The following is a 26,968-nucleotide window of genomic DNA, read 5'->3' on the forward strand; positions in this document are numbered from 1 at the left end:
AATGAAAGCCTTACCCAGAACTCCTCCAAGTCAGAGAGTCTTGTCTATCAGCTTCAGTAGGCTTTGGATCAGATTTCAAATCGCTGATTCATTATTAATTACACATCTGGGACTCCATTTTCAAAGAGTTCATTGTTAAATAGATTCACTTTTAGACATTACAGACTTGGCATTCTTGTGCACTTAATAGAAGTCTGGCAAACCAGCAAAGAGCCATAGGCCAGCTTCTCCTCTGGTATTGATGGATGAATCTCTGCTGAACAGCAGTGGTTTACACTATAAGGATATAACATATCTCTTTGCTCTCATGCAACCACTTTCTGTCTCAGACTAAGTCTGTGTTTGAAACTTTTGCCTTTTTTATGATTTCTCCTCATTTTTCCAAGAGCTCCTTTGTGGATCCAAACATCGCAGGCAGAAATATAGAATCATAGAATCATAGAATCAACTAGGTTGGAAGAGACCTCCAAGATCATCCAGGCCAACCTAGCACCCAGCCCTAACCAATCAACTAGACCATGGCACTAAGTGCCTCATCCAGTCTTTTCTTGAAGACCCCCAGGGACGGTGCCTCCACCACCTCCCTGGGCAGCCCATTCCAATGGGAAATCACTCTCTCTGTGAAGAACTTCTTCCTAATATCCAGCCTAGACCTACCCTGGCACAACTTGAGACTGTGTCCCCTTGTTCTCTTGCTGGTTACCTGGGAGAAGAAGCCACCCCCCACCTGGCTACAATGCCCCTTCAGGTAGTTGTAGACAGTAATAAGGTCACCCCTGAGCCTCCTCTTCTCCAGGCTAAACAGGCCCAGCTCCCTCAACCTCTCCTCATAGGATTTGTGCTCCAGGCTCCTCACCAGCTTTGTTGCCCTTCTCTGGACATGTTCCAGCACCTCAACATCTTTCTTGAATTGAGGGGCCCAGAACTGGACACAGCACTCAAGGTGTGGCCTGACCAGTGCTGAGTACAGGGGAAGAATAACCTCCCTTGTCCTACTGGCCACACTGTTCCTGATACAGGCCAGGATGCCATTGGCTCTCTTGGCTACCTGGGCACACTGCTGGCTCATCTTCAGCTTACTATCTATCAGTACCCCCAGGTCCCTTTCCTCCTTGCCATCAAGTTTCCTTTCTCTTCAAAGAGATACTGGCACCTTCTTCCTAGGACAAACTGCAGTTACATCTTGAGAGCCTCCTGAAGGAGGAGCAAGCAGGCAGGCAAATGTTTTCCTGGTCCTTATGGCAGACAGAATGGAAAATATCTTTCTGAAGATTTGTGGTCTTTCCGGTAGTCCTCAGTAATCCAGTTTAAATCCAGCTGCTGAGCTGGTCTAGAAGCTCCAGTTAACCCAGAGGGATAGCATTTTGGTAAGGCAATGTGCAGAAATAAAGATTTCCCTGCTGAAGTCCAGTCAATAGGCCCTAGATGAAAAAACAGGGCATATTATGTTGTGATTTAATGGCCCAGACTATACCCACTTTGTAGGTGAAAGCACAGGGATCATCAGGCCATATGGATATTTCCTGTGCCACAAGCAAGGATCGTCTAAGCTACACTCATCCCCCCCTATGCAAGGTCTATCTAGACACTTTGGGAAGGAGGGATGGGGCAAGTCCTTTTTTCCTTCTCCTGGTACCAAATTAGAGTTTTAAATGGCTGAATGGTTCTGGTTAATACAAATGTCCAAAGGGAATTGTGGAGCTTCATGTGAATTATTCATATGAAAGCTACACATTTCCCAAAGCTTTCACATAATTGACAACTGTTTAAGTTATTTGGAACAGAAAATCAATAGAAACACAGCTCCCACCATTTAAATAATGAAGCTCTGAATGTTTATTAGAGGCAGACATCTGCCAAGGCCATGGCTTGCTTTCAATGCAAGGGATAAAAATCACCACACCGTTGTGGAGGGGACTGTGAAGGAAGAGGGCACTGCAACACCAGGGCACTCGAACCCCAAGCAATCAAAGCTATTTCACCATTGCAAGTCAGGCATCTCTCCTGTTTCATCACAGTGAAGAACAAAAGCCTTCCTCTGCCCAAATTCACCTCCCTCAGCTTTTCAGAAATCACTTTAAATGCAATTATTCTCTTCACCCTCAAGTTATGGGAAGTGCAACTCCTTCCAGAACTGCAGCCCTTCAGCATTTCAAAAGATAGAGGCATTTACCCTTGCAGTAGGTGCAAGATTTGAAGTGGGTCCACAGCTATCTGGTAGAACATCAGAAGGGAGAGAGGGAACTGTCACACAGTCAGCAGAAATGCCTTCAGGTCCCAGAGAGCCATCAAGGTCTCTAGCATGATTTTCTGGAATTCTTTGTGCCTCCAGCAGCACCATCTGCCAGCAGCATGACTGATCTCCAGGCTGGCTCAACTTAGGAGAGTTTGGCTTTGTCACTTAAAGAAATGGACTGGGAAGAGTCTCTCTAATTTCCCTGCCCTCCACTGCTGCTTTAGGACCTGCTCCTACCCATCTTTCACATGCGGTTTAGTGAAAGCATGAACAGTCACTTAGTCACTTGGATCTCACATTGCAGCGAGGAGTTGTATGGGTGAGACTCAGGAAGATTTTCAGGACACTGGCAGAGAGGCTCAACTCTTCCTCAGGGAAGAGAAGGGGCTCCGGCATCCCTTGAGGGCAGGCAGCCACTATCCAACCCATGAGGGAAGTGTGGTCTGCTCAGAGAGATGTACTTGGATTGGTGACACTTTGGGTGAGTCTTCATGATAGGAGGGAGCACTAGCAACATTGCAGAGTTTGGGTCAACTTCACACCAAGCCATTTTCCCATTCCTGGCAGTGCTGAGTGAGATGTAGCTACTTTGAAAACCAAAAAGCTGTGCTTTCCTTGGGTTTCAAAAGCTGATTGTGCATTTTAGTAGCTTTGTCTCAGCCCTGTTAACTGCAGCTGGCTCAGCCCTTGACTAGCAGCTTCCTGTGCCCTGCCACTGTGTGGTGCACTCAGTTTGCTCTTGGCTCCTCTGCCACATCCCTGAACAGAAAACAACCCAAATCCCATCTCTGGGACACCAAGCTATGGGCAGATACATGACATTTCCATTCAGAAATTAGATTACACCACCTTGGGAAGTTAGTTCCAGTTCCAAGCCCATGGGTAAAGACCATTAGGGCCAGTTACAAACCCTGTCCTCAATCTTCATCTGCAAAAGAAAAAAGAGACAGCCAGGGAGAGAAGTGAGTATGACTATTTCTGCCCTTTGTCCCTTCCTCCAGGCTTGGGGGCTCTCCTACTTCAAGTGTGGGAAGCAGTGGAGCTGGCATCAGCATCCCTCTCTAGATCTCTTTTTCAGCTGATACTGTTCAGATGATCTTGCCCTTGCCCTCTTCCCACAGACATTACACCAGCCATAGGTCAAGGATTGCTCCTTTTCAGAAACCAGGCTACCTTTGTTTGCTTTCTACCCCTTTCTGCTTACAAAAATCTTCCCCAGTTTCCCATGGAGTCTCCAAACTTCTCTTTCCATGGTTCATTACATCAGCTGTCTGATTCTGCTGTGGCCCCAGCACATGGGTCATCACCCACATTTGTATGCATTTACATTTTCCAGTTGTTTCCTCGGTAGTTGTTTATCACTCACAGTTTCTACCCTGGCTGAGTTCTCTCCTAATTGTTGTCTTGTTTCTTCTTTGTTTTCTCTTTGCAGAAAATAAAAAGGATTATATTAGTTCAGTAAAAGGCACTATCATATCTGGGCATTCGTTTCATCCTCTTCATTTGAAATGGGTCTGGTTTATCACCACCACTTCTTTTCACAAGTATTAGAGGAATCAAACCTTTCTTATCCCCCCTCCCCTCATTAATTCCTGTGGTGAACAAGTGTTATTTTGCTTTCTTTTCTTTTGAGCTGTGATGATGAGAGCCTGCAACCAGGAAATTAAGCCAGCAGGGAATTAGGAGCAGAGCTGTTTGGAAGGGGGAGTGATAGGACCTTTTTGGGCTGCAGGCAGTCCTGATGGTCCATGTGCTTCAGTCATACCAGGTTTTAGTGTTCCTTTTGTTAGTTCAGCAGGTATCACAGGAGAAGTAACTGAGCATCCAGAAGTGGAGGCAGGACTTGCCTGTGCCCAGGGTTTCTCCATTGCAACTTGATCTGCTGCTTGAAGTGCCCTGTCTCTGTCCCTTTTTTACTGACACGGGTGACTCCTGGATGTGATGACTACCATGACTGACAGAGATCAGCCCAGAGGATGCAGGCAGTTTCCTTTCTGTGTCCCAAGATATGCTGGACAGGAAATATTTTCCTTCTGAGAGACACACAGAGTCAATTTGTAGGCACTGAATGTATAGACTCATTAGGGAATACTGCAGGTACATGAGTAGCTGAAGGCAGGGGAAGTTTCTGTTCCAGTGTTGATGCCAATTCATTGACCTTTATTCTTCTATGAAATAGCTATGGTTTTATCACAAGCTTAATCCTTGATCATATTCAGCACCTTCTACTGACTAAAATAGGAGAGACTCCCCTGGGATGCTCACCAAGGATGGAGGGGACCTTCTCTCTTGCAGGACAACGTGTTTGACCCTACCCTGTGGCCCAGGGGAGTGAGTGGCACACCCACACACAGGAGGTTAGAGGCCAGATTATCAGTGAGGATACAAGTGGAATAGCACTGATTTGCTATGCCATGGGAGCTGGACTTACACAGTGCATAATTCATTCTGCTTCAATGTTAACACAGTTTGCTTAGCCATCACATTTCATGTGGTCTCTGACCACTTGGTTCCCCTTAGCATCTGAGCTTTGCCACAAGGCACTAAGAAATCTAACCAGCATCTGGCAAATGAGATTCAGTCTCTCTGTCATGACCTTCCCAGAGGAAGAACCATCCATCTGATGTGTGGTATGTGCTGTATGTTTCACCATGCTAAGACAAACATTTCAAATATCTTCTTCATATGGCACCATTATATATGCAGATAATTAAATTGATGAGAGCACCCAAGAAGCTGAGTATGCTTCAATTCCAAGGTCTTTAGGCAGAGAGTGTGTAATACTGCTGTATGTGTGAAGAATCTAACAGTGGAGTCAACAGTTTTGGCTACATCCCTAGGTATAAGTATGGATAAATAACATGACTTCATAAAAGCCTGTGCCCCCTTCTTTAATCTCAGCAAATGAGGGTGCAGATCTATTTAGATTTAATTAGTTTGCCTGCCCTTACAAATAGTGTGTAGGAAAGCTACAAGGATGGTTGCAGGACTTGAACCTTTCTCCCATGAAGAGAGGCTGAGAGAACTGAGCCACTCAATTCAAGAGAGATGGTGAGGTGCTGGAGAGTGTCCAGAGAAGGGTGACAAAGCTGGTGAAAGGCCTGGAACATAAACCCTGTGACGAGAGGCTGAGGGAGCTGGGGGTGTTTAGCCTGGAGAAGAGGAGGCTCAGGAGGGATCTCATTGCTGTCTACAACTGCCTGAAGGGAGGCTGTAGCCAGGTGGGGGTTGGTCTCTTCTCCCAGGCAACCAGCAACAGAACAAGGGGACACAGTCTCAAGTTGTGCCAGGGGAGGTCTAGTCTGGATGTTAGGAGGAAGTTCTTCCCAGAAAGAGTGATTGGCATTGGAATGGGCTGCCCAGGGAGGTGGTGGAGGCACCGTCCTTGGAGGTGTTCAAGCAAAGCCTGGCTGAGGCACTTAGTGCCATGGTCTAGTTGACTGGCTAGGGCTGGGTGCTAGGTTGGACTGGATGATCTTGGAGGTCTCTTCCAACCTGCTTGATTCTATGATTCTCTGAACTGGGGTTGTTTAGTCTTGAGAAGAGAAAGCTAAGAGGAGATCTTGTTAATATCAATAAATATCTCAGGGGTGGGTGTCAAGATGAAGGTACCAGTCTCTTTTTGGTGGTGCCCAGTGATATGACAAGGAACAGTGGGTTCAAGCGAGAACACAGAAGGTTCCACCTCAACACAATGAGACACTTCTTTACAGTGAGAGTGACAGAGCACTGGAACAGGCTGCTCAGAGAGGTTGTGGAGTTTCCTTCTCTGGAGACTTTCAGAATCCACCTGGAAGTGTTTCTGTGCAGCCTGCCCTAGGTGATCCTGCTCTGGCAGGGAGGTTGGACTTGATGATCTCTGGAGGTCCCTTCCAAGCCCTAACATTCTGTGATTCTGTGATAAAACAGGAAGGTGTAATTCCATGCCTCAGACCTATTGCCATTATTGCTTTTACTTACTTTTATTGCCATTACATTTGCTAAACTCTGAACTATCTTACCCACAACTCCTAAGATGGTCATGCAGGTTTTGCATGTTACTGGCTTTTTACTGGCTTTTTACAAATTATTTTAATGGTTTTAGAAAATATGCAAAAAATAAGCATTCACTTAGCTTATTTAATATTTTCTGCTATGAAGAAGTGACTTGGAGTCAGGGTGGGAATAAAGATCCTTGTTCAGGAGAGATATTTAAAAAGCAAACAGAACATAAGAATGCAGCTGAGCTAGTATGTCTTGGGAAATTATTTCTGCTTTTCCACATCAGCAATATGAGATCAAGAGCATTTCCAAGCACCAATTTCTGTAGGCTGGATAGAGGGAGATGGACGTTTCTACAGTTGATTTGAAACTGGATGAACTAGAGCCCTTCAGAGTTTTACAGTCAAAAAGATAAATGGGTTGTGTGAGCTGTCTGATTTCATTATGTGCCCCAGCAAAACTCTTGCTATAATGTTTGATAGAATTATGATCAAATATTTCAAAATAAAACTGCTGACCTCTGTAGAAATTGTTGTTGACCTTGTCAAGGTAGCTTTAATGCTTAAAAAGAATATCAACAATCTCTCAGTGAAAAAAACTTCCAACAGATGATGCCAAATCAAAAAATATATATAGGAGGCAGCTGGCTTTTCACGCTGGCCAAGCTCTTATCAAACCCTGTTGTTGCCCCAGTGTGAAATGGATTCCTGACACAGAAAGCTGGCTCTGAAGCTCGTTTGATTTGCCACATGTGATAGAGACAGGTAATTTAAAACACAATTGACTTTCTTGTAGTAGTTGTCTACCTTTTTTCAAAGTCACATCTCGAGAAGCTGAAAGGCAAGCACACATGAAGACCCAAAATATTTTAAGCCAAACATTTACAATACAGATTATCTGCATAAATATGACATCTTTGAATAGCTTTCTTAAACTAGGTCATAGAATTTTCAGCCCAGCATGCTGCAAAGAATGCCATATCCATGTCTTTTTTCTTTTGCATTAAGGCAAGGGTTTGAACCAAAGCCGTGTACACAGTTCCTCTTAACTCCACAGCATGTGCAATTTGCATCTTGAGCTGCTTCACTTTGAATTAATTTAGCACCAATCTCCAGTTGGAGAGCTCCATCTAATCTGGTCTCAATCCATCACTGCTGTGTTATGTGCAAAGGAAGGTGGAAAATCCTCTGCAGGCTCCAGTTCTGTGATAAAAGTGAGAGATATGCTTAGTCTCATCAGTATCTTTGCTTGCTTTAATTGATTATAGATACTGGCATTGAAATCCAAATTTTAGGCAATGTCTCTCATAGCATCTCTGTTGCAGGGGCAGCTTTCACTGGTTAAATGCATTTGTGTTGCAAAATGAGACCTTTTTGAGTCTTCACAAAGATGAAGGAAAGGAGAGTTGCCTGTCTGCCCAGGTTTCTTCTGCACCACTCAGAGATATCAGGGTGTGAAAAGGCAAGTTATACAATGCAGAAAGTCCAGGCAACAAAGTCAGTTACACCATGGTAATTAAGGAGGTCATCACATTCCTGCTTTGCAGTAGGAAGCAGGCTGAAAGCAGCATTCCTTCCCCTCACCTAAGACAAGTTGGGGGACAGGAAGACAACATGAGCTTCTTTTGTATATGGGGAGTCCACCTCTAGGGACTAAAACTAAACCTGAGCACAGCTCTGCTACTTGGTCAGGTTGCAGTGCCCTTCATGGGGCAAATCCAGGGGAGGGAACAAAGCCTTGTGCTCTGCCTGTTGGATTAAGAAAGTGCTGTGCTGAGCTGGCTGGTTGTGGCTGCAGCTAGAAAGGATGGGACATGCCATGCACATCTGAGATGTGTCTTGCCATCTGTGCAAAACATGGCTATAGAACCTGCTACCACATGAGCTAATTCTTCTGGTTTAGGAATATGTGATGTCTGGGGTTGTTTACCTGCTGATGGCCACTTTGGGACCATCCTTTCTCTGACTTAGCTCATGGGAGAGGAAAGTCAATGATTTTTTGCTATAAGAAGAAACAAGTCAGAATTTCCTCACTGGCTCATGGACTCTGCTGGTACCCAGCTGGCTTAACTCTCATCCCTTTGAATGAGGTAAACAGATCCATACTGATATCTAGACGTGTTCCCTGGCCCAAGTTGTCCTTCAGATGATGCTTGGGCATTGTCTAGGCTCCCACAGCCCAGAACTGTGCAAATGATGCTGGAGTCTGGAGACCACTCAAATCCATGCTATGGCCCTCTGCAAGTTTCTAGTACTGAGATGGCCAGTGAACCACGAGGATCCAAGTGTCAAATATGTTCAGTCCCAGTTATCTGGAGATTAGGTGACCTCTCAGATGCTTAAGACACTGTAATCTTGAAAATAGCATTTTGCTTCTGTCTTCTGCTTATACAAAGCTGATGGTTTTCAAACAAGGCAAAGTCCTCCTGCATGTGGGTATCTTCCTTCCACTCTGCTGCTCAATTGCCTAGATTGTTACACAGAGAAATCTCACAGATGTGTCATGTAGGAGGAGATGGGAAGCTACTGAACAGACAATTAAGAAGTCCAAGACATTGAGAATAATTTGAAAGGCTAAGAATCTAACCATTGCATCTTGGAATGGCTTTTAGTCCTTTGAAGGCACTGTGTTTGCTTGAAAGTTGGTTATTTGGGTACCTTTTCTCTCTCAGTCTCTCTGTGTTTGTGCCTCATAAATTTGCCCTGAATTCCCTGAAAGCTCAAAGAAAATCTTTAGTCAAAGCTGTCACATTTGGGGTGTATTTTCATTAAAGCTGTATTAATGCACAGAATGCACTTCCTAGCAGTACTATAAAACCTCCCATGGAGTTCAGAGTGGTCCCTGAAAACACAGTATTTGAGAAAGTAAATACATAGTGAAGCAAACAGCCACCCAGCCTTGTCTTCAGGAGTGTCTTGAAAAGGATGAAACAGATTTGAAGTTATGTTAGGTTTTAGGAGAAACCCAAAAGCTAGGTAATAGAAGAAGGATCTGTTTCCTCCAACCACTCAAAAACAAACTTAAGTTTATATAGAGAAAAATAAAAGTTGCATGCACAAATCGACCCAGGGCAACTTTATAACTTGCTTCAGTGATGGTTTCATGATTGATTAGATGAGCTGGCAGTGACCTTGGCAGTGCTACAGAAGCAATTTTTGCACCCGTCAGCATAAGGAATTCCACACTTTCCATCAAATCCCTCCTGAAAAGATGCCTGCTTGCCCCTGCAAAGTGGGTTTGCTTCTGTGGTTGGCCAAATCTCACTTGGTTCATGCTCCTGGCTGTGATTCAGTTGGAAAGGACTCAGGACTGGCTGCAGATGAGGTTACCCTGCACAATCGCCTCTACAACCCAGAAACCTATAACCTAGGGGAATGTCAGCGTTCTGACTACTTGCCTTTGATTCTCAGGCCTCTGGAAATCCTCTGCAAAGGTCTGCATGTGCAGAGTTCAGTGCTTTGGCATATGAGAGGTACACTTGGGAGACAGTGGACCTGTCACAGGCACTCCACGGAGGTGATGTGCATCTAGTCAGCACATCCAGACTGCACACCACAGAGATGCAGACTCTTGGGGGATCCCAGGCAGAGATACCTTACAGCATGCTGTTCTGCTGGCACCTGAAGCATCCAGGACAGGGCAGAGCAGATCAGTCCAAATGCCAGGAGACAGTTATGCAGGTTCCCATGTGGGATATAGTGCTCTCAGCAGTCACCAAATCCTTGTGCTTCAGGGCTATGGATGAAAATACACATGTATGCAAAGCAGAGGCCAGCCACAAAACTCAGCTCATCCTTCTTCCATTCCCTGGTTCATTTTGCTGTTTGTGGGCCATTAGCTGCTCCCAGCAGAGACAGAGAAGAGATGGAGCAGGCAGAGAGCTAGAGAAGGAAAGAGGGAAGCACTGACGCTATTGTCATGCATGAAAGGTCTGAGCGCAGAGCAGTGAAGATGTCCCAGCACCCGTAGCAGCTGGCTGGTCTGTTTGGATGCAGTCACCTGAAAACTCTCTTGGAGTCATGGGATGATACAGAAGAGAACAAAGAAGAAGGGGGTCACTGGGCATCGATGCAGACCCCCTTCTGAATGGAAGAAGCATGCAGCTGCCTCTGCATCAGGCAAGAAGGGGAGGACGGATGCTACAGACCCAAAAGTGTCTTTTTCCTCCCACCAACTGCTCCTCATTTTGGCTCTGACATGAATGTGCCATGCAGATTTTGGTCATGAGCTCATGCTCTCCACTTTCTCTAACTACAGAAATATTTAAGCAGATTCACATTGCTAATAAGTAGAATTAGAGCACATCAGCAGTGGGTTCTGACTTTAAGATATAGAGTGTCAGGTATTAGCTGAACCCAGAAGTGCAGCTATCTGCATCTTTCTAAGGCAACTTTTCAGTAGTGTGTTTCTAATGCCTTTACCAAACAGATAAAAAGAAAAACGAAAACAAAACCCAACAACCCTTGGGATTTTTTTTTTTGTCTTTGTCTCTCTGACCCCAAGAACTCTTAACTGCCACAACTTGCGGGTGTTGACTTTGCAAGAGAAATGTCAGTGGCGCTCTGTCTCCACGCTCCACGCTCTCCATGAAGCTGCTGGAGGCAAGTTGTCTCATTTTACTATGTAAATGAAGAAAAGGTGTTTAAAGCCGACCACTGGCTCTGGGAAAGAGGTGCTGCCCGTGCCAGTGCCAGCAATGCTCCAGTCCCTGGCACCCCTGGAGTTCAGCTGTTTCCTGGCAAACCCCCAGGCAGGCTCTCTCCAGCCATCATGCGTTTCAGTGAATAGTTTTTCACCCAGCCTGCTTTGATTATGTGCACTCTGTGTATCGACAGAGTCACACGGAGCTGAGGAGAGTGGATCTATCCCATAAGGGGAATTGCAGTCCCCGAAGCCCCAAGCCTCCAGCCTGAGTTGTTTTGTATAGTGTTTTGAAGCCCCAAGCCTTCGGCCTGAGTGGTTTTGTACAGTGTTTTTATGCTGCGTTCAGAGGAGAGGGTAGCTGAAAGGGCTGTGATTTGGTATTTACACAGCATCACTATGGAGCCGTTTCAGACTCTTCTCTTCTTCAAAGTGCATAAAATGGGTTCACCAACAGGATGACAGAGCTGCAGGCAGAGACGATTTGACATGATGAGAATTGCCAGTGATTGACAGCTCAATAGCCTCTAATGAAAGATTTTGGTGTTTCATGCACAGGGAAGCAGGGGTGGGGGGCGTTGCAGTCTGTAACTATCGTGGGCTAATATGCTGCCTAATACAGCCAGGTGTAAGAGTGCTGCTGGGCTTCAGCAGATAAGGCTGCTGGCAGCTGAATGCCCAGCGCCGGGGGGGCAACACAAAGGGCATCCCTACTGCCCTTACCGTTGTGGTGCTGGAGTTCGTGGCTGGTTTTAGCAGATGATTGTGCTAGTTTGAAGCAGGCTAGAATGTTTTGGTGAGAGAAAGTAGACAATTTGCTGTGAAAGGAAAGCATTGGTGATGTCTCCTTCCCTCACAGTCTTGCTGAGAGGTATGGGAACAAGAAAGTAAACATTAGATAACACTTTTTGCCATTTTTCTCACTCTGCTTCTGGCTTCAGACTGAGCTACATCTCCCTAACCTCACTGCCACTAACCTTGCTTCTTAACCTCTTGGCTGAACCTCTTCCTTAAGGACTGGGGTAAGATTGAGAGGGGCAGGGGGAAGGTGCAGGGGTGGTTGAGAGCCCCTCCTGGGGACTCAGGTTTCTGGGAGGGGAGTTGTGCTTCTGTATTCCCTTTTACCTTGTCTATTTCTGCATGTAACTGTATATACTGTAAATATCTGCTTGTATATTGTGCCAGCTGTAAATATAAGCTTCATTTATATTCCCAGAGCCCGACTGAGTGAGCTGGGGTACCTTCTAAAGTGGGGGGGGGGGGGGGGGGGGGCGGATAACAGCCAAACCACCACAATGACCTAATTCAGATGGGGCACCTGGAGTTTGCCTCATTAACAAGTGATAATAGTTGTTGGAAAGGAAGAATTGTGCATGAATCACCATTTTGCACTTCAATTTCCTCCTGATTACACTGCCCAAGGCTGGAGACAGGCAAAAGCTGCTGCCAGCTGATGAAGGAGCACTGTACTCTTGCCTGGGGAACGGCCAAGGCAGAAATGATCCTGTATTGGTGCAAACCTCTACCTCATCTCTGCTACTAATGGCCTGGCCACACCACACACCCCCCCTAGTTGACATTTCAACTCAAGCCACCAAAGAGATGTTTTTCAAACAGCTTTTGAACATTTAGGAAAACTGGGCCAAGTCAGGAAGACTCAAAAAGCTACTTTGAAATAAACATGCATCATGATCTTGGGAGTTCACCAGACAGCATCTGCTATGTCTGTGCTCATTGGCTGAGCTGGAAGCCACATGGCACAGCCTAGCTTGTGTTCCTAGGAGTAAATTCCTTCCCTCCCCTAAAGATGGTGATCAGCCTTGGGACTGTGTCTGACATACCTAATAACAACCTTCCAGTACCTGAAGAGGGCCTCCAAGAAGGAAGGAGAGAGACTATTTCCAAAGGCCTTTAGTGATAGGATAAGGGGCAGCAATGGCTTCAAGCTAGAGAACAGTAAATTTAGATTGAATGTTAGGAACAAATTCTGCACCATGAGAGTAGTAGAACCCTGGAACCCATTGCCCAGGGAATGAGCTGCCCGGGGAGGTGGTGGAGGCACCGTCCCTGGAGGTCTTCAAGAAAAGACTGGATGAGTCACTTGGTGCCATGGTCTAGTTGACTGGCTAGGGCTGGGTGGTAGGTTGGACTGGATGATCTTGGAGGTCTCTTCCAACCTGGTTGATTCTATGATTCTGATAATTGAGGCCCCCTTCTTGGAGATCTGGAATATGCCGTGGTAGCTTTGGTTTGGAGGATGTCAGCCAGCCAGGCTGCAGGATGTCCTCACAGCTAATATCTGTGCTTTGACTCCTGAAGCCTGTGCCTGGCCACAGCTGGGTTATAGCACAAGATTGGTGCAGGCTGACCACCAGTACTGCAAACACGCTGTAGCATCGCAGCACTTGATGTAGCTGCATCTCATCTCTACATTCTCATCATGTATCTCTCTGCAAGCCTCTCCAGCAAGGAGACAGTGGATAGCAGTGGCCTTTTTAATCTAATGAAAGGAGGCATTGCTAAGCGTGGTCTAGTTACCTGGTTCCCACAGTTCAGTGTGCCTCTGGGATGGATGGATTCAGGCGGCATGTGTCTGGCCATATGTTGAAACTGTGCATTTCTCAGAAACCTTCTGCCATGGAGAATTAGGGGAGAGCTCTGAAATGGGGGAGGGGGCCTGGACAGGCTTGTTTGACAGTTAATAAAACAGTAAAATACACTCGGTGTGAGCCTGCCTTTCTAGGGACGTACCAGCAGCTGCTAATACCGTGTCATCTGGTTTTTATTCATGACACTGCTGGACTGTGCCTACATAATCTGTCTCTATAACTCACTCATTGCTGGCTATAATGGGAAGCTGTCACTGAGGAACATGCTCCTCTGCCGAAAATGGGCAGCCTGTCTTTCCACTGGGGAAACACACGACTCTGGAGTTCCTCAGGCAGCTGAAATCCCAGCAACGTTGTCTTTTAATTATATTGCATATTTAATACTGAAATGCTTGGGGTTTCTGCTGTATTTTTCACAGTGGCTGACAGAATGATCTTCTGAAGCTACAGAGAAATCCTTGCTGGTTGAGATAGGCAGATGTTTACTTCCTAGGTGTGATGGTTTGGGTGTTCCCTGCCCCCCTCCCCCCCCCCCACTTTAGAAATACCCAGCTAGACTCAGCTGGCTCTGGGAATATAAATGAAGCTATTTATTTACAGCAGCACAATATACAAGCAATTATTTACAGTATATACAATTATATACAGAAATATACAAGGAAAAATGGTAATACAGAATACACAACTCCCCTCCCAGAAACCTGAGTCCCCAGGAGGGGCTCTCAACCACCCCTGCACCTTCCCCCTGCCCCTCTCAACCTTACCCCAGTCCTAAGGAAGAATAGAGGTTCAGCCAAGAGGTTAAGAAGCAAAGGTTAGTGGCAGGTGGGGTTAGGGAGATGCAGCTCAGTCAGTGCCCAGCCAGAGAGTGAGTCAAAATGGCAAGAGTGTTATCTAATGTTTTCCTTTTTTCTTCAGCAAGACTCTGAGGGGAGTAGACATCACCATTGTTTTCCTTTCACAGCCTATGATCTAGTTCTTCTGACCAAAACATCCTATCCTGCTTCAAACTAGCACACTAGGTGATGAGCCAGCTGAGGCACCCATGGCTTGGTAAGATAAGCTCACAGTTGCACCCATGATGGCATTTGGGCTACTTGCTTTGCAGCCCCCAAGGAGCCCCTCCTCAGATGGCAGCGCTGCCCTCTCAGGGCAGGATTTGGCTCAGGCCAGGTTAGATATTTACAGTGCTGATCCTCAGCTGAGTCAGTCATTGTGCCCTCCTGGAGAGAAATAGGTATTTGTAGGAGTTTGAGCTGGGTTTAGGATGAGATTATATGCTCCTAGAAGCTTAACATTGAATTGTAGAATGGTTTGTCTTGGAAGGGACCTTTAAAGGTCATTTAGTCCAACCCCCTTGCAGAGAGCAGGGATGTCTTTAACTAGATCGGGTTGCTCAGAGCTCCATCCAGTCTGACCTTGGATGCTTCCAGGAATGGAGCACTTGCCACCTCTCCGAGTAACCTGTCACAGTGTTTTGTCACCCTCATCCTAAGAAATTTCTTCTTTGTGTTTAGTTGAAATCTACCCTCCTTTAGCTGAAAACTACCCCTCCTGCTGCAGCTCAGGCTACAGAGGGGGCTTTTTAAGTAACAGGCAAATGCAGGGACAAAGCCCTGTGAATACCAGTCAGCTGTGATCCCATACATCCTCCTTCACTGTCTTTGGTGCCTTTTCATAACCTTTCTTGATGCAGGTTCAAGTTGCAGAGCTGCTATTGAGGCTGAGTTCTTTCCCTGTCACCTCCCAATACCACTGATAAAACTCCCTTCCCTCTGTGTCATTATCTGAACAAACCTCAGTCGCTTTGGAAGGGAGGAGGGGAGTGAATTCATTGCTTCAAGGCTGCAGGAGCTGAGGTTGCAGAAGAGCCCTGTAGGTGTTCACTGTGCTGAGGCAGAAGTATTTTACAGTGGCAGAGTGTTTCATATAATCCTCATGGGCATCTGAGTCATTCTTCTTACAAGGAGGCAGCCCCTAATGAGTCCATCTTTCCACTCCTACCTCTCCAAGAGGGAAAGGGAAACCTCAGGGTACTCCCAAGTCTGGTTGGACCTCACGATACAGTTGCCCACTCTGCAGATGACCAGGAATCCCCTGGATGAAGCACTGAAACCATCACATATGGCAGTGGACCCACTGACCTCACAGTCAGTGAGGTATTAACTATTGTGGGAATTAACTAATACCTCACAGTAGTGCAGCATTAACTATTGTGGGAATTGTGTTTGCAAATCCAGAGAGCTCAGGCTGCGAAGTGTTGCTTGTCACAGTCTGGGTAGGCATTGAGGAGTACAAGTGTGAACACACTCAGCTCATTGCCATCCAGAAGATCCTCAGGGATGGTGTCTTTGGCTACAAATCAGCTGGTGTGTGCCAGAGAGTTCACTATATGGGAGTAAGGGCCCCTCAGCCCCTCTCCCTGGCAGAGTGAGTGTGCTCACCAGGAGCAGGATCTTCTCCCCCAGAGCCACAGCTCCAGTGTGCTAGAACCACAGTCAGGATCCTGCTGATTTCTCTGGTGAAAAGAACAGTTGGTTTGCATTTTTACTAAGATGGTCCTGTAGCTGGGGGTGCAGCAGGAGAAAGCCTGGCTGAATAATTCTGACAACCCACCCCCACCAGCTATGCATGCCCAGCCTCGCTGCTCCAGCTGAAAGATTTCTACTGGTGTACCCCAACCCAAGTTCAGGTCAGCCAGCTGCAGCTCTGACATGCTCACCCAGGATGTTTTATCTGATACAGGTTATGTGAAGGGCACCAGGACAGTGCGGGTAGGAAAGAGCAGCTGATGCAGAGTGGTCTCAGCAGCTGTCTGGGCACCTCACAGTGTACCTAAGTCTAACTCTGCAGCATTAAGGACACAGTTTGGTTTCTGTTCTGAATACCACTTGTTATTCCTGATTTCTGCTGGTGGGATTCACAAGCTACTTTTGCTGATCACCCTGCCATGTAGGATGTAGAAAGCCCTGGGCCCACTTTCCATTGATTTCCCTGCTCTCACAGACTTCATCTTCTTCAATGTGTCTGTGACAGAAGTTTTATTAATGTGAAGTGAATATCCCTCTGGAAAACGAAGTCCAGGAATTAATAATGAATTAAAACAACTTGCCACAGGCATTGCTAATGAGCTCTTTGTCTTCGAGGCTCACATGAAAGAGGGTCATTGCTCAGCCGTTCCCATCACCGACGGCAAGAAGATTAACCATTAAGGTTGCACTCGTGGGGCTCTCCCGAGGCAGTGGCCTGCGGCGCAGCTCGCCTTGTGCCTGGCAAGGTTTTCCTGCCTTCATCCTTGATGTGCAGGGCTGTCTTGAGGAGTCTTTGCCACCTGGAGAAGACACTTTTCTCCTCTCCCTTCCAAAGACTCACATTGCCCATCTGCGTTGGGAGGAAGATGCTGAAAAGGACAATAACCTTGCAGAGCTTAAGAGGAGAGTGGAAAGTAATCTTGGAGGGGACTAGCAGAGCTTAACTTCACTGCCCTAAGCCTCTTCAGGGACTCTGGCCCAGTAGCTACACTGGCACTGCTCCAGTTCTGGGTCTGTATCTATTGTTCTTTTCCCTTATCTTGCAAGGCAAAGGGTTATCCTGCTTTATCTGCTGCCGCGGGCTTCGGAGCAGTTCATGGCAAGGGCAGTGGAGATCATGCCCCTGCCAAGCCTCCGGGGGACTGTGCTGGGGGAGGAGCAGCAGCCACCGAGCAGCAGAGAAAGGAAAGCTATCACCCCATGCCAACCTTGCTTTTTCAGCAACGAGATCTCACTCAGCAGAAATAGGGAAGCAGCATATTACATTTACCAGTCTTGCCTGGGGAGAGCAGTTGAGGGCAGGGGTGAAGGAGAAGCAAGACTTAGGCTTTCAGACTGCACACTGACAGGCACAAAACCCCCTTCCTCTCTTCCCTTCAAATGTCTGTGCTTGTTTGTTAAGCTGAAAATTTATCTAACATCCCCAGTAAGAACCTGAAATGTACACATGTAAGTGTAGATATATATATTTCTGAATTCACCTGGCAGTCTTACCATCCTCTTCATCACAGTATCCAGGTACTTCATAAGCCAAACTGTAGCTTGTCTTTAAAATGCTTTGGCAAAGGGAGTTTCATCTTACAGGAGACAGGGATGGTGAGACTGTCCATTGCACCCAGTACGATGCCAGAAGTATCTGAGGAGCTTTCAAAGAGACTGGTGTAGCTGATGTGCTCTTTACTCGGGCCCCTGAAAGTACTAAAGGGGACAAAGGACATGACCATGGCCCTGCATGTGTGCAGGAGTCTGTGAAAGGCCACACAAAAGCAGCACAGACATAGCAGAGGCTCCCAGCAGCTGTGCCTGAGAAGTCTGAGTCCAACTATCAAAATAGGGCAGAAGAATTCTAGCCCGTGGGTTGGCAGCCCTCACTGAGAGGGCTTTAAACTAGGTTTGAGGGGTGAAGGGGATGAAACCAGGCTCTCCACAAAGGTAGCTGAGGGTGGTAAACCAGTGTCAGGGGCAAAATCAGCAGCCCAGCTGAAGTGCATGTACACTAATGCACACAGTGTGGGCAACAAGCAGGGTGATGAGGGAGCTGGCAGATGAGCTGGCCAAGCTGCTGTCCATCATTTATGGACAGTCAGGGCTCACTGGAGAGGGCCCTGAAGACTGGAAGCTGGCCACCATGGTGCCTATCCAAAAGATAGACCTGTCAGCCTGACCTCAGTGCCATGCAACAGAATGGAGCAGATCATCCTGAGTGCAGTCACAGGGCACCTACATGATGGCCAGGGAATCAGACCCAGCCAGCATGGATTTAGGAGGGGCAGGTTCTGCTTGGCAAACCTGGTCTCTTTTTATGACCAGGTGACCTGCCTGGTGGATGTGGGGAGGGCTGTGGATGTAGTCTGTCTGGACTTCAGCAAGGCCTTTCACACTGTCTGCCATAGCAAACTCCTGGCCAAGCTGGCAGCCCTTGGCTTGGACAGGGGCACTCTGTGCTGGGTCAAGAACTGGCTGGAAGGCCAGGCCCAGAGAGTGGTGGTGAATGGTGCCACATCCAGTTGGCAGCTGTCACTAGTGGTGTCCTCCACAGATCAGTGCAGTATCTTCACTGATGGATCTGGATGAGGGGATTGAGTCCAGCATCAGTAAGTTTGCAGATGACACCAAGTTAGGATCATGTGTGGATCTGTCAGAGGGCAGGAGGGCTCTGCAGAGGGACCTGGACAGGCTGGATAGATGGGCACAGTCCAGTGCCATTTTTAACAAGGCTGAGGGCCAAGTTCTGCACTTTGGCCACAACAGCCTCATGCAGTGTTACAGGCTGGGGACAGAGTGGCTGGAGAGAGCCAGGCAGAGAGGGACCTGGGGGTACTGATTGACAGCCTACTGAACATGAGCCAGCAGTGTGCCCAGGAGGCCAAGAAGGCCAACAGCATCCTGGCCTGTATCAGGAACAGTGTGGCCAGCAGGACCAGGGAAGTCATTCTGCCCCTGTACTCAGCACTGGTCAGGCCACACCTTGAGTTCTGAGTCCAGTTCTGGGCCCCTCAATTTAAGAAAGATGTTGAGGTGCTTGAATGTGTCCAGAGAAGGGCAACAAAGCTGGTGAGGGGACTGGAGCACAGCCCTACAAGGAGAGGCTGAGGGAGCTGGGGTTCATCCGGGAGAAGAGAGGCTCAGAGGAGACTTTATTGCTCTCCACAACTACCTGCAAGGAGGTTGCAGCCAGGCAGGGGTTGGACTCCTCTCCCTGGCACCCAGTGACAGGGCAGGTTTAGGCTGGACTTTAGGAAGAAACTATTTGCTGAAAGAGTGATTTCCCATTGGAATGGGCTGCCTGGGGAGCTGGTGGAGTCACCATCCCTGGAGGTGGTGGAGGAGGCTTGATGAGGCACTTAGTGTCATGGTTTAGTTAATTAGAAGGGTTAGGTGATAGGTTGATGATCTTGATGATCTTAGAGGTCTTTTCCAATCTGGTTAATTCTGTGATTTTGTGTGTGATTAGAATGGTTTAAGTTGGAAGTGACCTCAAAGATCCAGTTCTAACCCCCCACCATAGGCAAGGACACCTCCCATTAGAACAGGTTGCTTAAGGCCTCATCCAACCTGGCCTTGAACACCTCCAGGGAGGGAGCAGCCACAACCTCCCTGGGCAACCTGTTCCAATGTCACAGAATTATAGAATCAACCAGGTTGGAAGAAACCTCCAAGGTCATCCAGTCCAACCTAGCACCCAGCCCTATCCAGTCAACTAAGGCACTAAGTGCCTCATCCAGGCTTTTCTTGAACACCTCCAGGGACGGTGCCTCCACCACCTCCCTGGGCAGCCCATTCCAATGCCAATCACTCTCCCTGCCAAGAAATTCCTCCTAACATCCAGCCTAGACCTCTCCCAGCACAACTTGAGACTGTGTCCCCTTGTTCTCTTGCTGGTTGCCTGAGAGAAGAGACCAACCCCCACCTGGCTACAGCCTCCCTTCAGGTAGTTGTAGACAGCAATGAGGTCACCCCTGAGCCTCCTCTTCTCCAGGCTAAACAACCCCATCTCCCTCAGCCTCTCCTCATAGGGTTTATGTTCCAGGCCCCTCACCAGCTTTGTTGCCCTTCTCTGGACAGCTTCCAGCACCTCAACATCTCTCTTGAATTGAGGGGCCCAGAACTGGACACAGCACTCAAGGTGTGGCCTGACCAGTGCTGAGTACAGGGTCAGAATAATCTCCTTCGTCCTACTGGCCACACTGTTCCTGATGCAGGCCAGGATGCCATTGGCTCTCTTGGCCTCCTGGGCACACTGCAGGCTTACCACCCTCATTGTAAAGAACCCTTTCCTAACATCTAGTTTGAATCTCCCCTATTCCAGTTTAAACCCACACACTGTGTGATTCTCTGTGTGAAATTAAAATGAAGCTGGTTGTGTCTCACCTATTCCTTATCCACCAAGCTGTTCCTCCTACACAACCTACCTTGTATTCTGAGGCTGCTTTAAGCTAGTGCTGCATTTAGACAGAGCTGCTGCTTATTTCCTGAAATGACCTAGAAACAACCCTTGTGTTGGGTGTACAAAGGAGGAGTATGGACAATGCTGGTAACTGCACTGGGACATAGCAGGGACACATGTGAAAGACAGCATAACGCTCACATGAGTGCCAGGGAAGTATAACTTCATCTCAGCTGTGAGAGATACTATGACAGTGCTGGATTTAGGAGCATTTTGAGAGTCTCACGGACCTGTTTGGGAGTTTAGTACAAATGAGGATTTGCTTCAGCACAAATTGTGTTTGCATTTGCAGCATAGAGCAATCAGTTAGGACTGCAGGGTTCCCAAGTCCCTGCCACCCATTTTCTGGACAGCATCGTCATTTCATCTCTGTTTAATAACAGGTTCATGTCTGAGGTAACTCTGACTCAGCTGCTTGGCACACTCGCTGGGGCAGTCAAGCCTGCAGACAGCTTTATTTTCACTGAGGCTTGCAGCATGGAAATTTGTAGACCAAATCCTTGTGAACAGTCACCAGGGAACATTGTCGAGATCTCTGACCCCAGCTGCTCTAACCATTGCAGCTCTGGGATCTGGGGATACTACAGGCTATGGAATCACAGGCTTCATTCATCTCCCTGGATTCTTTGTACCCCTATTTCCTACTAGTGACAGTCAGGACAAGAGTTCTGTTATGGCCAAGACTTCAACAGCCAGCAGAACTGGTGAAAATTCATAGAGGCAGGAGGCTGTATTAGACTTAGAAGTGAAATAAGGTTTTGCAGACAAGGTAGTAATGCTCCAATCCTCCAGTTTCTTTGAGCTTGGCTTGTATGCTCTTACAAAGGGCATGCTGAACACACGTGTTACTTTCCTCTCTTTCTTTCCAAGTGAGGATTTGAGGATATATCCTTATCTCTAAATGACAAGCAATACTGAGTGGGAAACTATTTTGTTCTCTCATTTACTTCTCATTTGGTCCTGTCACACCCTGTCTTTTGGCACTATGTACTTTCTTAGTGTTATGTGCTGTGCATGCGAGAGTGGGTGTCTGAAATGTGTTTGCTAAGGTCCTTGATTAAAAGCTTTAACAACTAAAATCAGAGAGGCATGAGAAAGCTGGTCATGGTAGATCTGAACTCTGGCAGGTCATCTGTCTGCAGAGACATTAAGCACTGAAGAGGTCAGAATTGCCAGGTTTTTAGTACTTAGGAGGGAAACTACTGCTCGTTTCGAGGTGCTAATAATGCTAGCAGATTTAACCCGAACACCAGAGGGAACATAAAAGCACCAGCAGTGGAGCAGCTTCAAGGATAGTGTTTCCCTCCAGGAGCACAGCAAAGCTCTAGACCAGTTCTCCTCATTAATCACTTTCTTTCGTTTTTCTTTTACAGCCAAAGCTTTTGGCCAAGGAGTTGCTTGACTTGGTTGCATCTCATTTCAACCTGAAGGAGAAGGAGTACTTTGGAATTGCATTCACTGATGAAACGTAAGTGTGAGAAATCAAAGACCACCACAGGAAATCTTGGTGGCTTTGTCCTAAGCGTGATGACTGACGTAGAAGATCTGTGTGTCCTAAGGTCTAGTGAGGCATGGACCTCATCTCAGAATCTGTCCTGTACTGTTCCATATTAAGAGGGCTAAAGGCCTCTCACAGCAACTAAGAGTGGACAGAGGCGTACAGAAGCAGGAGCAATCCCTTCTTGATCTCATGCTCAAGGAGTTGCTGTCGTTTGGCATTGGTAAAAGGTTACCAGATTGGCTACTCAATTAAATCGTTAATCAGTTTGTTCACTCAAGCAGGCTTAAAAGTAATATGAAATGATTTCAAGGAAAGAAAACCAAAACAAAACCAAACCAATCTCACAAAACTCCTCTATTATTTCTGATGTTTTAGATCCCAGATTAGAGATGCTTTAAAAAGGCAAAAAAAAAAGGGAGGGAGAAAGAAAACCAAACCAAAACCAAACCGATCTCACAAAACTCCTCTATTATTTCTGATGGTTTAGATCCCAGATTAGAGATGCTTTAAAAAGGAAAAAAAAAAGAGAGAGAAAGAAAACCAAAACAAAACAAAACCAATCTCACAAAACTACTCTATTATTTCTGATGTTTTAGATCCCAGATTAGAGATGCTTTAAAAAGGCAAAAAAAAAAAGGGAGGGAGAAAGAAAACCAAAACAAAACCAAACCAATCTCACAAAACTACTCTATTATTTCTGATGTTTTAGATCCCAGATTAGAGATGCTTTAAAAAGGCAGAAAAAAAGGGGAGAGAGAAAGAAAACCAAACCGATCTCACAAAACTCCTCTATTATTTCTGATGATTTAGATCCCAGATTAGAGATGCTTTAAAAAGGAAAAAAAAAGGAGAGAGAAAGAAAACCAAACCAAAACCAAACCGATCTCACAAAACTCCTCTATTATTTCTGATGGTTTAGATCCCAGATTAGAGATGCTTTAAAAAGGAAAAAAAAAGGAGAGAGAAAGAAAACCAAACCAAAACCAAACCGATCTCACAAAACTCCTCTATTATTTCTGATGGTTTAGATCCCAGATTAGAGATGCTTTAAAAAGGAAAAAAAAAAAGGGAGAGAGAAAGGGATTACCAGATTGAATGTGAACAAAAAAAGCCTTTTAAAATATAAAATATCCATTATGGGAAAATGTTGATCTCACCGGGAATGACACAACAGCCTTATGGCTGAGCAAAGCATGGGACCTTGACACCGCAGTCACCTTAGGTGATGTTGGTTGTTCCTAGAATCATAGAATCAGCCAGGTTGGAAGAGACCTCCAAGATCATCCAGGCCAATCTATCACCCAGCCCCAACCAATAAACTAGACCATGGCACTAAGTGCCTCATCCAGTCTTCTCTTGAAGACCCCCAGGGACGGTGCCTCCACCACCTCCCTGGGCAGCCCATTCCAATGCCAATCACTCTCTCTGTGAAGAACTTCTTCCTAATATCCAGCCTATACCTACCCTGGCACAACTTGAGACTGTGTCCCCTTGTTCTATTGCTGGTTACCTGGGAGAAGAGGCCACCCCCCACCTGGCTACAATGCCCCTTCAGGTAGTTGTAGACAGTAATAAGATCACCCCTGAGCCTCCTCTTCTCCAGGCTAAACAGGCCCAGCTCCCTCAACCTCTCCTCATAGGATTTGTGTTCCAGGCCCCTCACCAGCTTTGTTGCCCTTCTCTGGACATGTTCCAGCACCTCAACATCTTTCTTGAATTAAGGGGCCCAGAACTGGACACAGTACTCAAGGTGTGACCTGACCAGTGCTGAGTACAGGGGAAGAATAACCTCCCTTGTCCTACTGGCCACACTGTTCCTGATGCAGGCCAAGACGCCGTTGGTTCTCTTGGCCACCTGGGCACACTGCTGGCTCATCTTCAGCTTACTATCTATCAGTACCCCCAGGTCCCTTTCTTCCTGGCTGCTCTCCAGCCACTCTGTCCCCAGCCTGTAGCATGGCTTGGGGTTGTTGTGGCCAAAGTGTAGAACTCTGCACTTGGCCTTGTTAAATCTCATCCCATTGGCCTCTGCCCACCCATCCAGCCCGGCAAGGTCCCTCTGCAGGGCTCTCCTACCTTCCAACAGATCAACAACTGCTCCTAGCTTGGTGTCATCTGCAAACTTACTGATGCTGGACTCAATGCCCTCGTCCAGTTCCTTTTGAACTCCAGCCAGCTGAGTTCTAGCATTACCACAAAATTGAAGGTTTGGTCTCAGAACAGGCCTTTCTATCCCCTGTTTAAAAGACAAATATAAAATTAGCACAGGAGAAACATCAAAGGTCTACCAAGTGCTATGATTAGTTCTAGACTGTGACCTCTCAGTTCCTTCTCCTCTTTCCCAAATGCCTGTAACTAGACTTTCCACAGCAGATGGACTATGTCTTGCACACACCCCCTCCATACTCCACCTTGGTTTGCAACAGGAGTTTTTTAAATACTAATCAGGAAGAGGCTTCCCACACTTCTGTCGTTTTAAAAAACCCAAGCTTGTCAAGCCAACACTGTGTTCCCAGAGCGGCTGAGTTAGCAGTATTGCTGTCACCAGCCAGCTCCTCTCATTTGGCAGCAAAATGTAAATTATCTGCTGGAATAATGATTCAGGATTGGGTAATCAGAGGCTGCTGATTGCACAAACATATCTACATTCATCTCAGCAGTGATCACCCCTTTAGAGACAGTTCTTTTGGCAAGCACCTGCTTTGGGCAGCCTGAGGCCATCTCAGGACACAGGTCCCAGGATGGAGAAATACTCAGCATCCAGCAGGTGCAGGAGTAGGAGGTGAATCAGAGGAGAACTCAGAATTCATCCCGTCTCACTGACATGAGCAGCTCAGCCCTGTAGGAGATCTCCAACCCACAACAAATTAATGTGACTGATTCTCAAAGGAGGAACAGCAGGAGGTACAGGCATTTTCTAAGGCAGGAGGAGGAAACTGCTCCTCACCAAGGTGCTTTTTCTTAACGGAGAGAGCAAGTTACACTGTGGGTGCTGCCTGAGGCATGCAGGGAAGCCATTCAGGGAAGACAAAGCAGAGTGAGATGTTAAAGTGTTCCTTTAACAGTTCCAGTTGCATAGCTTAAAAACAAGAAACTACAGACTACAACCAGATAGCAGCTGAGCAAGTCCAAGCTCAGCTCAGCTAAGTGGGCACGGGCTCCCCTGGGAGTGCAAGGGAAGATAATGAGGAGGTGTCAGCAATTAGAGAGAGCCAAGCCTCCCCTGGGGCTTCCATGTTTAACACGGAGCAGCATGAGCAGAGATCTGGGTTAAGCAATGGGAGGAAGGAAGCGTGAGAGGCTGACAGAGGCTGTTGAGGCAGCGCTCAAAGGTGCAGATATATTTGCACTGGAGAGGATTTCAAAGGGTGGGGTGATGGCATCTGCTCACTTGGTCACCTCCTTAATCCGTAGTCAGGATGGAGCAAGGTGCATTTTAGGACATGCTTCACCAGCCCAGATGGAAGGATTGGAGACACTCTCATTAAGTCTAGTCAATGCAGCCCAAAAATGGAGCAGTAAGTTCCATCTGTGATGAAACTTGAGCTGCAGCTTTAATGCTGTCCCACAGTGAATCTGACCTTCTGAGGCTTCTTCAGTGTACAAATAACCTTGACAAAACTATGTCCTCTTCAGTTGTAAAAAACTGTGAACAGAGTTGGCACAAACAGCAATTATTTTACTTGAGTGAACACAGCAAAAAAAAATATACTTGATGGACTGACTCTTAGAAATAAATCATAGAATCATAGAATCAACCAGGTTGGAAGAGACCTCCAAGGTCATCCAATCCAACCTAGCACCCAGCCCTATCCAATCAACCAGACCATGGCACTAAGTGCCTCATCCAGGCTTCTCTTGAACACCTCCAGGGACGGTGACTCTACCACCTCCCCAGGCAGCCCATTCCAATGCCAATCACTCTCTCTGGGAAGAACTTCCTCCTAACATCCAGCCTATACTTCCCCCAGCACAACTTGAGACTGTGTCCCCTTGTTCTCTTGCTGGTTGCCTGGCAGAAGAGACCAACCCCCACCTGGCTACAGCCTCCCTTCAGGTAGTTGTAGACAGCAATGAGGTCCCCCCTGAGCCTCCTCTTCTCCAGGCTAAACACCCCCAGCTCCCTCAGCCTCTCCTCATAGGGTTTGTGTTCCAGGCCTCTCACCAGCTTTGTTGCCCTTCTCTGGACATGTTCCAGTATCCCAACATCTCTCTTGAATTGAGGGGCCCAGAACTGGACACAGTACTCCAGGGGTGGTCTGACCAGTGCTGAGTACAGGGGCAGAATATCCTCCCTTGTCCTACTGGCCACACTGTTCCTGATCCAGGCCAGGATGCCATTGGCTCTCTTGGCCACCTGGGCACACTGCTGGCTCATCTTCAGCTACTACCTACCAGTACCCCCAGGTCCCTTTCTTCCTGGCTGCTCTCCAGCTACTCTGCCCTCATCCCATAGAGCTGCTTGGGGTTGTTGTGGCCAAAGATGTCCCATGTTACTTTCCTAAAATAAACTGAGCTATCTGTACCACAGGTCTTAACCTCCCATGTCAAATATAAGGGTTTTTAAAAAAGAAAAAGTTAATTAAAGAAAAAGGAAAATCAATCTCCTAGTGTGCATTTGCAGAGCACCTAGCACAGCCCTGGCACACAAAAAGAAACCCTTTAGTTCTGGCATGCAAGCACTCAAGGATTCTCTTCACTCTTTGCTGGCTTTCCACGTGACTTACCTGAAGGGACCTCATCATAACCCACTTAAAACAGAACAAGCTTGGTTCATAAATGTAGCCTGGGGTTGGGTAAATGACAAGTTTAGAAAGAAGAAAAGCCACTAATGTCTTAAATCAATTCTTCTGTTGAAGAGTATGAGCTCTGTGAGAGTAATTTATTTAGAAATTATTTAGAGTGGGGATTTCCATTCATTAGTTGTGCTCTATCATGACAACCTAAGAGGAAAATCAATAGCAACAACCTTTGCGTTGGCGACGTGATAGTTCCTTGTGATAATAGAGGGTCGTTGCTGCA

At 46.8% G+C, this 26,968-nt stretch overlaps 1 protein-coding gene across 8 annotated transcripts in view; it reads left to right on the forward strand.

Annotated features, from left to right (window-relative positions):
* Positions 1–26,968, forward strand: part of FRMD4A (FERM domain containing 4A) — a 424,512-nt gene that overhangs the window by 288,499 nt on the left and 109,045 nt on the right. For all 8 annotated transcript variants that reach the window (XM_064142608.1, XM_064142610.1, XM_064142606.1 and 5 more), the window contains one exon: positions 21,819–21,913. In XM_064142608.1, coding sequence (XP_063998678.1) covers positions 21,819–21,913 — 95 coding nt within the window. The remainder of the gene's footprint in view (positions 1–21,818; positions 21,914–26,968) is intronic.

This window comes from Pogoniulus pusillus, chromosome 4 (assembly GCF_015220805.1).
Source record: "Pogoniulus pusillus isolate bPogPus1 chromosome 4, bPogPus1.pri, whole genome shotgun sequence".
Classification (NCBI taxonomy): Eukaryota; Metazoa; Chordata; class Aves; order Piciformes; family Lybiidae; genus Pogoniulus; species Pogoniulus pusillus.